The sequence below is a fragment of the Suricata suricatta genome, chromosome 11 (genome assembly GCF_006229205.1).
Source record: "Suricata suricatta isolate VVHF042 chromosome 11, meerkat_22Aug2017_6uvM2_HiC, whole genome shotgun sequence".
In the NCBI taxonomy this organism is placed as follows: Eukaryota; Metazoa; Chordata; class Mammalia; order Carnivora; family Herpestidae; genus Suricata; species Suricata suricatta.
Window position 1 is genome coordinate 486,642 of NC_043710.1, and position 12,847 is coordinate 499,488.

General features: G+C 61.7%; 2 protein-coding genes across 3 annotated transcripts in view; one reads left to right on the top strand and one right to left on the bottom strand.

The window, feature by feature from the left end:
* TALDO1 (transaldolase 1) overlaps nt 1-7,843 on the top strand; it is an 8,478-nt gene extending 635 nt beyond the window's left edge. The window contains exons 2-9 of the mRNA XM_029957174.1: nt 389-598; nt 2,715-3,081; nt 4,302-4,409; nt 4,632-4,763; nt 6,661-6,836; nt 6,938-7,135; nt 7,293-7,438; nt 7,641-7,843. Of these exons, the coding sequence (XP_029813034.1) occupies nt 389-598; nt 2,715-3,081; nt 4,302-4,409; nt 4,632-4,763; nt 6,661-6,836; nt 6,938-7,135; nt 7,293-7,438; nt 7,641-7,673 (1,370 nt within the window). The 3' untranslated portion in view covers nt 7,674-7,843. The remainder of the gene's footprint in view (nt 1-388; nt 599-2,714; nt 3,082-4,301; nt 4,410-4,631; nt 4,764-6,660; nt 6,837-6,937; nt 7,136-7,292; nt 7,439-7,640) is intronic.
* Nucleotides 7,844-9,293: 1,450 nt separating this feature from the next.
* Nucleotides 9,294-12,847, bottom strand: part of GATD1 (glutamine amidotransferase like class 1 domain containing 1) — a 10,902-nt gene continuing 7,348 nt past the window's right edge. Inside the window, exons 4-7 of one of the 2 annotated variants that reach the window (XM_029914805.1) lie at nt 11,997-12,091; nt 11,178-11,271; nt 10,903-11,014; nt 9,294-10,746 (exon numbers count right to left, since the gene is read on the bottom strand). In XM_029914805.1, coding sequence (XP_029770665.1) covers nt 10,740-10,746; nt 10,903-11,014; nt 11,178-11,271; nt 11,997-12,091 — 308 coding nt within the window. In that variant the 3' untranslated portion in view covers nt 9,294-10,739. Of the gene's footprint in view, nt 10,747-10,898; nt 11,015-11,177; nt 11,272-11,996; nt 12,092-12,847 lie in introns of those variants that run through there. The other variant, XM_029914806.1, reaches the window with a different exon arrangement.

The following is a 12,847-nucleotide window of genomic DNA, read 5'->3' on the forward strand; positions in this document are numbered from 1 at the left end:
GTTCTGGGGGGGCGCGGGCCCGGCGTGGGGAGGGATCAGGGACCAGGGGAGGGGGGTCCTCGGGGCGCGGCCCGGAGGGCACAGGACTGGCGGGGCGGGGCGCAGGGACTGGGGGATCGGGGGTCCTGGGGGCGCGGGTCCGGCGTGGTGGGGGGGACCAGGGGCCCGAGATAGGGTGTCCCGTAGGGGTGAGGGCTGATGCCGGTGGGTGAGGAGGGAGCGCAGGGGCTGAGGGGAGCTGTGGAGAGCGCGGCGGGCTGGGGTGGGCAGGGGGCTCCCTCCGAGCTGTTGGGAAGCCCGGAAGGGCTTTCAAGGCTCCATGCTGAGGAAGAAATTCACGGTGGACCCGACCTGGTTTCCACCTGGATCCCTTGTCCACACGGTGCAGGTTCATACAGCACAGGTTGGCCTGCTGAGCAGGAACTTGAGTCAGTTCTGGGCCCAGAAAGCCCAGAAGCCGGGAATGACACCATCAGCTTTTGCAATCTCCTGTTGCACATCTTCCCACCCCTGTCCGGGGACAGCCATAGCCGCAGGGGACTGTGGCTGGTGTCCCCCTGCGGGGACATCCACAACCCCGGGCCGCGGCACCTCGTGGGTAAAGCTCAGTGCTCTGAGGAGAGCAAAGGTTGTCCTGCTGTTAAAATTTAGGTTTTCCGGGGTTTGAATTGTGTTCACCAGAGACAGCAGGGGAAATACAGAGTGTAAGGAAGGAGTATACCGTTAATCCTTAGCGCTCTGTCCTCCCCGTGCCCAGCCTAACAAACAAGAGTTTCGGGAAAATCATGAAACGCGCCTTAGGACGAGTGTGGCGGAGTACACAATACAGAGTGACTTCCTTTCTTTTCTGCTTTCTCATGGTGACCTGACAAACAGGCCTGGATTCCTCGTCGCTTACTCTGAGTAAGAGGATTGTTTATCCAGGAGAGTGAATGTGCACATTTGGCTGCCCTTTTTTTTTTTTTTTTTAATGCTTATTTATTTTTGAGAGAGAGAGGGATCGAACGCAAGTAGGGGACAGGCAGAGAGAGAGAGAGGGAGAGAGAATCCCACACAGGCTCCGCAGTGTCAGCGCAGAGCCTGACTCGGGGCTCGAACTCACGAGCCGTGAGATCACTGCCTGAGCTGAAATCAAGATTTGGACACTTAACTGAATGAACCGACTTGAGATTCTCTGTGTCCGCAATAATAATAAAAAAAGAAATGTCTCAGGGTGCGTGGGGGGCTCAGTCGGTTGATCATCTGACTTTGGCTCAGGTCACGATCTCTCGGTTCGCGGGTTTGAGCCCCATGTGGGGCTCCATGCTGACAGCTCAGAGCCTGGAACCTGCTTCTGATTCTCTCCCTCTCTTTCTCTCTCTCCCCCTCCCTCCCTCCCTTCCCCACTTGCTTTCACTCTATCACTTTCAAAAATAAACATTAAAATTTTTAAAAATCTAAACCCGAGATTTAAAAAATCTAAACCATGTATTTTTTGATGTTTATTTATTTTTGAGAGGGAGAGAGAGACAGAGTGAGCGGGGGAGGAGGAGAAAGGAGACACAGAATCTGAAACCGGCTCCAGGCTCTGAGCTGTCAGCACGGAACCCGATGGAACCCGATGCGGGGCTTAAACTCATTCCCATGAGACCATGACCTGAGCTGAAGTCGGACGCTCAACCGACTGAGCCACCCAGGCGCCCCACAATTTTTTATTTTTAATGAATATTAGCAACTTTATAAAAATACATTAGTTAATAACATATATCCATAAAGATTACATAGTTGTAAACTGAGCACTCGGTTTTGTGGTCATTTTGTGAAGTGAGGGCCTTAATTCTGGCAGGAGTTGGGGGGGGTCATTCACCTCTCTGAAAACATGAAGCCCTGGATGCTCTTTACTGAACAGCCCCCCCCTCCCAAGTTTCACATTCAGTTGAAGGCTCCCTGGACCCTGACGCCCACATGCTGACTCAAGATAGCTGTTGGTTTTGTTCTTAAGTTTGTTGAAAGTCAGCCTTATCAAGACCTGTTTTATGTAACAAAAGGCACCATTTCAGTGCATTCCTCCATGAATTTTGACACACTTGCATAAACACCACCCAGAGCACTTCTTAACTTACAATTTTGAAATCTAGACTCACAGGAAGTTGTGAAATTAGCCCATAGAATCCCATGAATACTTCGCCTGCTGTCCGCCAGAGGTGACATGTTATGTGACCACAGCTTGATGTTGGGACCAGGAAGTTGGCGCGAGCACAGTGGCGGGCGTGGCTCACTGGTCGCCAGCTTCAAACCTGTCAGGGGTGTGGAGCAGCATTGCCCGCAGTGACTTTATAACACGTGTACACTCTGGGCCCCTGGATTGTTAGAACCGAGATGTCCCTTGTGCCCGAGAGCCGAGCGCCTTCCCTGCCCCTGGCAGCCCCCAGTCTGTTCTCTTCTCCGTCTCTGGAGTTTTGTCATCAGAGGGAATTTGAAAATACTGCTTTTCGGTCGTCCAGTCGGTTTACTGCACCAGCCAGCCCTCCGGAGGCAGCAGTGTGGCGGGGGAGCTGGCGGCCGGCCCTGCTCGCCCACACTCGCCCTGCTGGCCCGTCTGGTCAGCGAGGCTCCAGGCTCAGCCCCCTTGGTTTCTCATCAGTCCTGGCTTGGTTACGAAGAGAAAACCAGGGTGGCGGGCGGTAAAAGAAAGGAGAGCCGTGGAACGAAGAAAGCGAGCAGCCGTTGACCGTGACCGCGGAGGCCGCTGCGCGCCTGCTCGCCCTGGCTTGGCGTCGGGAAGGGCCTTTCCAGCTGCTTCCAGCGCCTCCGCCCCCCCTCAGCAGCCCTCCCGGGGGCACGTTTACATTTGCTCTCTGGCCTTAAGCTCAGTGGCTGTTTAATTACCGTGCGTGGCTCCGGCCTCCTGTGCGGGGTGGGGCGCGGGGCCGGGAAACAAGCCCCCCACTCACCCCTGCTCTCCGGTCATCTCCCAGCCATCGAGGAGTACAAGCCGCAGGATGCCACCACCAACCCCTCCCTGATCCTGGCCGCGGCGCAGATGCCAGCCTACGAGGCGCTGCTGGACGAGGCCATCGCCTACGGCAAGAGGCTGGGCGGGTGAGCTTGGGGGGCGCGCTGCATTTCCTTCTGGAACCTCTTAGACTCCGCAACCTGGGTTTTTGTGTTTGTTTTTCTCAACTTTATCAGAATGTTATTACACGGAGGCAGCTGCAGCTACGGTGCGTGTCCGGTTTACAGGAGCGTGGGCCCCTGTGAGCACCCCAGTCAGGTGCAGCGCCCCGCAGGTCCCTCCCTCCCCTTCTGTGGTGACCTGCCTTCTGTCATTTTATCTTTCAGCAGCGTTACTAGAGTGAGAGTCACCAAGTGCACAGTTCACTGTGTTCTGGTAAATACATTCAGTGGTGCAGCTGTCCCCATGATCCAGTCCTGGAGGCGCAGAACCTCCTAGAACGTTCCCTGGGGCCCATTTACTGTCTGTCCCTGCTCCTCCCCCTCCATGTTCCGCTTCCTGATGTCACTTTAAGTTCATCGGGTGCCGAGGGGGTGCCTGCAGGGACGCGTGGGTCCTGGCGGCCGCGGGTGCGGTGCTTGCGCTCTGCCCCGGCCTCCAGCAGGCAGGGCCCTGCTTAGCCACCGTTTCCCCCCCTCCTCGCGCTCTTTCGCCTCATTGCGTCCCCAAGGCCTTGGTGCTTCCGGCACTGGGCGACCAGGCGGTGCCCCTAGCGATCCCGGGTCCTCGCCCGCGGGGCACGGGCTGGAGATTTTCCTCTGTGTGTGCTGGGCTCGCCGGCCAGGCCACTTCCGGGGGAGGGCAAGGGCCACGGGGTGCAGCGATTCGGTTTGGGATTGGGAAGAACTCCGAGCCGGGCGCGTAGACGCGGTTACGATGGAGCCTGGTCTACTGTGTGCATTTTACCACAGTTGTGGGGGAGGGGTGGTGTTTTCCTTGGGTTTTGGGGGTTTGTGTTTTTTTTTTAAGAAAAGAAAGACAAGGTGCGCCTGGGGTGGGGGTCAGTTAGTTAAGCGTCTGACCGTTGATTTCAGCTCGGGTCACGATCCCCTGTATCGGGCTCTGCGCTGACAGTGCGGAACCTGCTTGGGATTCTCTCTCTCCCTCCCTCCCTCTCTCTCTCTCTCTGTGCCCCTCCCCCATTCCTGCTCTCCTGCTTTCTCCCCCTCTCTCTCAAAAAAATAAACATTAAAAAAAAAAGGAAGATGAAGGGGAAGGAATTTGCAAAGGAAACAGTTTGTTTTGTAGGATCCTGTGTGCTTAAAACTAACAAGCTTTTGAACTAATTGTTTTCCTTGAATTTCAGGTCACAGGAGGAACAGATTAAAAATGCTATCGATAAGCTTTTTGTGTTGTTTGGAGCAGAAATATTAAAGAAGATTCCGGGCCGCGTATCCACAGAAGTAGATGCCAGGTGAAGGCCCGGGTGGACGGGGCCGGGGTCCGTAGAGCCGCGTGGTCCGCCCCTCTCCGCAGAGCGCTGGCCGGCGCTCCCAGCTCAGTGACTCACGTCCCTTGTTAGGTGTAGACCCCATGCAGGGGGGAGGGGGACACAGGGCTCCGAGCCGCTCCGCTCCTTTCTGGGGGCACCGTGAGGCCAGGCTGCTCTTTGTCAAGAGCCCCTTTGCCGTCCTAGGTTGTCCTTTGACAAGGACGCCATGGTGACCCGGGCCAGGCGCCTCATCGAGCTCTACCAGGAAGCCGGGATCAGCAAGGACCGGGTCCTTATAAAGCTGTCGTCCACCTGGGAAGGGATTCAGGCCGGAAAGTGAGTATCCGCAGCGAAGGGGCCTCTGCCGGGTCCGAGGAGGGCAAGCCCGCCCCTCAGCCCGGTGCGGGGTGCGGGGTGGCCGCGTCCAGAGAGAAGCGAGGCCCTGGGCTTCCGTGAAGAGCAGACCGTCAGTGTCCCGGATGTGCTGAGCGGGACTGACGGGACTCTGCCCCGAGCGTCCGTGCCGCCAGGGCGTCTCCGCACGATGGGGCTGCAGGCCGCTCACCTGCTCGGTCTCTGGGGCTCTGCCTGCTCCGCGAGTCTCCCGTCAACGGGATCAGAACACGTGGCCTTTTGTGTCCGGCTTCCCTCACGTGGCACGTTTTCGAGGTTCACCCGAGTGGCGGCGTGTGTCAGGGCTGCGTCCCTGTTAAGGCTAATACTCCCTCGTGTCTACACCACAGTCTGTGTGTCCATTCGCTTTTGAGTGGACACGTGCTGTATGTCGTGGGGACTCACTTGTGGGAGTACGGTCCCCGTGTCCCACTGGCTGTACACTCTGTGGTCCTACCTTTTTCCTGTGTATGTTGATACTTGCTATGTCTGTCAACGGTGTTTGGGAAATTTTTTGAGAATCCTAGAAATTATTCTTGACACCACATCAGCTGCTCCGCTCAGCAGCTCGCTGCTCCGGCAGGGGTCCTGAGGCCTCCAGCGGGTCAATCGGGCAGCACGGCCAGGCCGACAAGAGACCGACACTCAAGCGGACCCGCACGGGAGGCTGCGAACGCGGGGTCTCGGGCGCCGCCTCCAGCGCTCGCTCGCGAGGACCGAGGCCCGGGGCAGAACGGGGCTGAGATGTGTCCACGCCACTCTTTTTCTTTTTTTTGAGAGACAGAGCATGAGCGGGGGAGGGGCAGAGGGCGAGGGAGACACAGAATCCGAAGCAGCTCCAGGCTCTGAGCCGTCAGCACAGGGCCCGACGCGGGGCCTGAAGTCACAAACCGCCCTACGCCCTATCATGACCTGAGCCGAAGTCGGACGCTCAACCGACTGAGCCCCCCAGGCACCCCATGTCCGATCCACATGGTACCACAAGGCTCAAAACCTCCCTTGGCAGCACGGTGAGCACGTGGGCGCCTTGGCTAAGCCAGCGGAGCCCGGGGCCGTGCCGATGCCAGACGGCGCCCATACGCAGCTAGGAACTTGCTGTGCAGACAGAGCCCCGTGCACATCAGGCCGGAGTCCTCTTGAGGACTAGCTGTGTAGACCGCAGCGTGCTCTGCCAAGTCTGTCTGGTTTCTTCTGCAGTTTTGTCTTTTGCCACGTCAGTGTTAGTTGGGACAGTCCTGTCCTTCGTGAGTCCTCTGTTCCCAGACCGTTTCCCCCAAAGTGTCTGCTTCTGTCTCACACTTTTGGTAAATTAACCTCCCACAGCACCCCCCTGGCCGCTTCCAAAACCGCACTGCACTTGCTGCTGGGTGTCGCCGAGGTGGCGGTCACAGGCGGGCCTGGCGTCGCGAGGCACGTCCTGCGGGCCAGCCTGAGCTGCGGGGACGCAGGAGGCAGCGTGCTGTGCGTGGGCCTATCTCAGGGGTCAACCCCAGGACATCCTGGTGGGTGGTGACGCAGGGAGGCGGGGCAGGGGGGGACAGAGGGCAGGACGGTATTGTGGTCAGGTGAGTCCACGGTGTCCGGGCCCCACCAGCTCTGGGAGGTGGCGCAGCACCAGGGTCCTAGGTGCAGATGTGCATGCCTGGGCCAGGGAGGCCTCCTGTGGCTCCCAGGAGACCTGTCTTGCCTTTGTCCCTGTTTGGAAATGTGGGTTTGTCACCCATCCCCCACTAGCCAGGGAGAGCCCTGCTGAGAAGGGAGGGGCCGCCCCTTCCCAGCATCTTCCCAGGTCAGAGGTGGGCGATGGCGCCGTGGGGCTCACGCTGCCCTGTCCCCTCAGGGAGCTGGAGGAGCAGCACGGGATCCACTGCAACATGACGCTGCTCTTCTCCTTCGCCCAGGCCGTGGCCTGCGCGGAGGCAGGGGTGACGCTCATCTCCCCCTTCGTGGGCCGCATCCTCGACTGGCACGTGGCCAACACAGACAAGAAGTCCTATGAGCCCCTGGAGGACCCCGGTGAGCCGCCCCTGGGAGCACTGGGGCGACGGTGTGGCGGGGTCGCAGGGGTGGCGGCGCGGCAGGGAGGACGCTCGGGAACATGGCGCGTGTCGCCGCAGGGGTGAAGAGCGTCACCAAGATCTACAACTACTACAAGAAGTTTGGCTACAAGACCATCGTCATGGGCGCCTCCTTCCGCAACACCGGCGAGATCAAGGCGCTGGCGGGCTGCGACTTCCTCACCATCTCGCCCAAGCTGCTGGGGGAGCTGCTCAAGGACAACAGCAAGCTGGTTCCTGTGCTGTCGGCCAAGGCGGGTAAGGCCACCCCTCCCTGGTCACAGCGGGGCCGGGCACAGCCCAGGGCGTGGTCTGTGTCCAGCCCATATCTCCAGGGACCAGTCGTGGGGGGGGTGTGGGCGGGTGCCGAGGAACCATGGCCCGGGGTGGCCCGGGGTGACACCTGTCCTCCCAGCCCAGGCCAGCGAGCTGGAGCAGGTGCACCTGGACGAGGCCGCCTTCCGCTGGCTGCACAACGAGGACCAGATGGCCGTGGAGAAGCTGTCGGACGGGATCCGCAAGTTCGCGGCTGACGCCGTGAAGCTGGAGCGGGTGCTGAAGGTGAGCGCCCTGGGCGAGTCGTGGGTCGGGCAGCACCGGGACTTCCGCTGGGACCTCCTGGGGACTCGGGGGGCGTCAGCTCCCCTGGCAGCCTGGGCGGTGGCCTCTGGCACAGCCCTGTTGGAGGCCCACCTCCTTCCTGTGCCGAAGGCAGAGTGCTGGGGGCCTTTCCTGGCTACTCTCACACGCTGTCCCCTTCTAGGAACGCATGTTCAGCGCAGAGAACGGAAAATAGCGCAGCGCCGAGGCCGGACCGCGGATCTGGGCCGCCTGACCAGGGCAGAGCGCGTAGGCCTCGCGATGCGTTGTGCGTGTTTTGCCGACTGGAGCCGGGAGGGATCATAGAGTTTATGTGACGTGTCGCCTAACCCATTAACGAGACCACTGCTCTTGCTCCGGTTCGAAGTCTGGCTGCGTCCTGTTCACTCGGCACCGCTGCCCCAGCCTCTGGCTGCCACCCGAGTCCAGCTGAGGCGACCAGGCCATTACAGGCCCTCACCTTGGCCACGACCCCACCCTGGGCGGCGACCTGGGAGGCCCAGAGGGTGGGGCCACCTAGGGGCACCCCTGCTGCCTCAGTTCCCATGGGGCCACACCCGGGACAGTTTGGTATGCACTGTCAGGTCCTAGCCCTGAGTGCCGTGTGGCACCGCGTCAAATGGACACCTCCACCTGTGCAGTCCCCAACGTGCTAACCCCTGTTGGGGGCGGTGATGGGGTCCACAGGGGAGCCCTACCGTCCCTTCAGAACAGGCACAAGAGGCTTCCCAGTAACAGGTCAAGATAGGGTCACAGGCTGCCCATCTGCCTTCCAGGCAGGGAGGGTGCCTAGCTGACCACTCCAGGCCCATACAGACACAGCCAGGTGCCAGGGACAGACCTGCTGAGACAGCCCTGGGGCCCGCTCGGGGCCAGCCGGAAGGCCAGTGCCCCCTTCTCCCTGGGAGCCCCCAACTGCCGTTCCCCGCAGCTTTCTACAGGGATACTGCAGGGGGCCAGGCATCAGGGCTTGGTGTTGGTTCCAGGATGGCTCCCTGGCCACCTCCCCAAGGGAGGTTTCTGAACATGGGGCCCACTGTGGGCTGCGTCACCTCAGCTGTGCGAGCCCGGCCCCAGCGGGTCCAGCTGACTCGGAAAACCACCCTAGGGGTGTGGGACCAGGCAGGTCACTGTGTGGGGGCTGTTGGGGGTCAGAACGGTGGCTCTATGCCCGGGCTCATCCCAGCCCTGGGCTGACAGGCCAGCTGGGGCCAGGCCTCCCCCTCCAAGCTGGTCACGAGGCTGCGCCCTAGGACTTGGAATCTCTGTCCCCAATCCTGATGAGGGGCCTCGGGTCTGTGTGTGAGACTAGGTACAATGAAGACTGGTCACCCACCCAACCCCCACCCTCAACATACAGGCCAGTGACGTCCGTACTCCGACCCTGCAGACCACGAGTCAGAATGCTTCCACCGCCCTGAAAAGCGGGGTCCTGTTCCCTGGCCCCCTCCTCCCACCCACAAATAACCGTACTTTGGATCTCTGGGTACTTCGTGTGAATGGACTCGCACACGTGGCCCTCGAGGTCTGGCTGCTTTGCGTGTCCTCAGGGTTCAGCCTGGACGTTATCAGAGCTTCATTCCTTTTTGTGGCCAATACTCCACCACGGTGACATTAACACTGGTAGTGACAATACTCAGGGTGGGGCGCCTGGGTGGGGCTGGTTAAGCATCCAGCCTTGGTTTCTGCTCAGCTCATGATCCTGCAGTTCGTGGGTTCGAGCCCCGTGTCAGGCTCTGTGCCTGGAATCTGCTTGGGACTCTGCATCTTCCCCACTCGCACTTGCTCTCAAAATAAGCAAACTTAAAAACATATGTAGCTGAGAAAACTACAATTTGTTTAAAACGTTTGTTATTGTGAAAAATGCTGCTACAGATACTTATGCATTGCTTCTGAGATTATTTCTCGTAGGCAGATGTCAGGGTCTGTTTTAAAGTCCTAGGCATTGTGGGGTCGCCCGCACCCACACCCTGCCCCATTCAGGGGGCTCCTGCACTTCTCGAAGCCTGGAGGTGCCCCCCACCCCACACCCTGGACCTGGCAAACAGAGGGCTAAGCCACAGCGGCCACCCAGGGAACAGCTGTGTGGGGCACTCGGCAGGGCCCACCCAGCACCTGGATCCGAAACTCCAAAGCACAGCTCTGAGTAGCTCACGCAGATGATACCCACGAGGCATGATCCGTGGAGCAGGACCGAGGCCCCGGACGGAGCCGGCCAGCCGCGGTGTGCACAGAGCAGGGCAATGGGGTCAGGAGCTCCCGGGACAGTGCTCCCGGCATACGCCCCAGAGGAGGGAGCCTCTCAGCATGGCCCACTGCACTGGAAGAGGCGGCCTAAGACCCGGTGGTGCCTTGTTTCCTTCCTCCTGCTCCATCCCGAGGGGCTGGACGCAGAGCTGGGCCCAGATGGGGAGGGGAGGGGAAGGGCGGGGTGGGACCCAAGAGAAGGCCCGAGCAGCACCGGGAAGTCCCACCGCAGGCCGCAGGCTGGGCCAGGCACCCCGAGGAGACCAGAGGGTGATCCGGACGCACGGGGAGAGGGCATCCCCAGCAAAGGCCGGCCACACGCAAGGCCTCCTGCCAGGCAGGGCCTATGCTCCTGTCCCTTCTACTCTGCAAGCCCGGAGGCCACCCGGGCAGCACTGTGGGCGAGCAGTGCCATACTCTGAAGTAAGCACATTTCCATCAGTTCTGAGAGGACATGGTGACACCTGCCCCAAGGTCTACCCTGGCCTCGCAGAGTGTCACCATCACAATTTGAAACCACACGCCAGGCAAGGATTACAATTAGGGCGGCTCCTTCAGCCCCAGCCTGTCAGGGGCCAGGGGTTTGTACCCAAGCGAGCAGTGCTGAGGCGGCCCCAGCCAGCTGGAGCACAGCCCCCCAACACTGTCACCTCACAAGACGGGACCCTGGCGTCCTGGAGAGGCTCAGCCTGGGCGGACAGGGCAGGAAGGGTGAGAGGCCCACCACCCAGCGCCCAGGAAGACCCCAGGGGCTGAGACCCCACATCAAGACCTGCATGGCGGACTCAGACCAGCTCTCTGTGCTCCGCCCACTTGGAATTCTCAGAGACCACCCGTCAGCCCTCAGCCCTCCCTCTGCTCCAACGAAAACGCCCCTCAGGGCTCATTCCTGGAGGCCTCAATCCCACAGGGTCAGGCAGGGGCCTGGAAAGTCACTCTCAGGGGCGGTCACAGAGGCAGGGGTCCGGAGACCTGAGGAGGCGGCGTCCACTGGCAGGCTGGGCACCAAGGCATCTCACTTCCTGCAGGACAGGCCAGGCCAGGCCAGGGGTCAGGAGCCAGGAGCCCGCCCACCCCGTCCTCCTGCACTCCGCCTGCGGCCCCGGCCCCCATCCACCTGCACCCTGTCCCCGGTGTCCCCCCACCCCTGCCCACCCACGTCGTCCCCGGCCCCTCACCGGCTGCCGCACAGGAAGAGCAGATTCTGCACGGCCGGGACTGTGGAGTTGGCGTTCTGGCCCGTGACAAGGTGGCGGTCCAGCACCACATGCACGGCGTCAGGCTCGCTGGCTGCAGGGGCCCCAAGAGTGCGGGCCTCAGGCAGTGCCACGCGCCAGGCTCGCCCTCTTCCCTTGCAGGGGCCCGAGCTCCAGGCAGCCCAGGGCGGACTGGGCCCCCCAACCCCATCAGGGCCCAGCCGCAGCCCCTGCGCGGTGTGCCCTGCCCGGCTCACCACTGAAGCTGGCGCCCGCGTCCTTCACGAAGTCCTCCACGATGAGGGGCAGGCGAGCGAAGCCAGGTGCCCTGACGAGCTCGTGCACGGACGGCTGTGGGGGCACAGGGGGCCACCCCAGTCAGGGAGATCCAAATCAAGCAGGGGCACCAGGGCCTCCCGTGGGAAGGGGGCTGTGCACCCTGTGCCAGGAGTCTGCCCTCCCGCTCCAGGGGCTGAGGCTACAAGGCCACGGTCACCCCTCCGTGGCACCAGGGCGCATGAGCCAGTGAAGAGGCAGGCTGGGCAACAGGCAGAGCCCAGGGCCGCACACCGAGGTGTCTCTGCGGCTCTCCCCCACCCCCAAGCCCGGCCGCACCACTGGCCAGGCCCACGCAGACCCACGCAGTCGGGCCGCAGTCCTCGAAGTCTGGCCCCTCCCTCCGGCCTCCTGTCCGCCCAGGCCTCCCCCTCACTCCGGGCACTTCCTAGACATGAAGAATGCTGTGCACAGGACAGGCACAGAAGCGAGGCGCTGGCCCCCGCTCCTTCCCAGGTTTCCCAAAGTCACCCCCCCATAGACACACACACTCAAAGCCCCGCCCCACTCCAGAGCTTGTGCCTGTGCCCTGGGGGCCATCCTGGAGGTCAGCAGGGGAGGGGCGGGGAGGGGCACACAAGCAGCACCACAGCCTGGGGATGGAGACCTGTAAGCCTGGTCTGGGCACGTGACCATCAGTCACCCTTGCTAGAGGACAGTCCCCCTGCCTCCAAGCGCAGATGTGGGTGTCTGATGCCAGTCTATGGCTCGGCTCAAGACCCTCCCCGCACCGCACTCACCCCCGTGACGCTGTAACCCTGGAACACCCACGACCGGTCCTCGTTGGTGGCGCAGCAGAGGGCGGCGACGCCGTGGCCAACAGCGCAGATGGGCTCTGCAAGCAGGGGCAGGGCCTGAGGCCTGGTCACGCACCCCGGCCCCGCCCCCACACCCCCACCTCAGAGCCCCCTCCGCCAGGCGGTGCCATCCTGGGGCTGCCGGCAGCACTACAGGCCCGGCTTGGCCTGTTAGCACATGACCTGCACACTGTGTCGTCACTGTGTGGCAGCTCCCCCCCCTCCCCCCGGGAGCTCTCCTTGCAGCGCCCCTGCCCTGCCCAAGCCACCTGGAGTCCTCCCAGGGGACTGGGGGCGGGGAGCGGGGGCTCAGGCTCAAGACCGCGGCAGCAGCGGCGGCCAGGAATGATCACGCTCTGTCCAGACCACACTGTTCCCAATGACAAAAGGTCATTGTGTGGAACCCCTGCGTTTCTGTTGGTCCCTAATGAGCATCCTGTCCCCATCCTACAGTCAGGCCTGGGCAGCACGCCACACATCCACAGAACAGCCTTTCTCTTGGCCCCTGCCGGCCGCCAACCCCGAACCCCACGATGAACAAAGCCAGCAAGCACATCGCCCGCCTGCCTCAAACGGGAGTTGGGGGGAACGGGCACCAGTCCTCACAGAGGCCAGGAAGGGGCCACACGTAGGCAGAGCAACTGAGGGGCGAGCAGCGAGGGGCACAGGGAGGGGTCCCCCACCGCGCGTGTGTGTGCATCCGTGCGTGCACGCATGGCGCACTTGATGGTCAGGGTCAGGGGCTCTCTGAGTCTGCCCCGTCTGGCCCCCAGAATATCCCCGCTGGCCTCTCC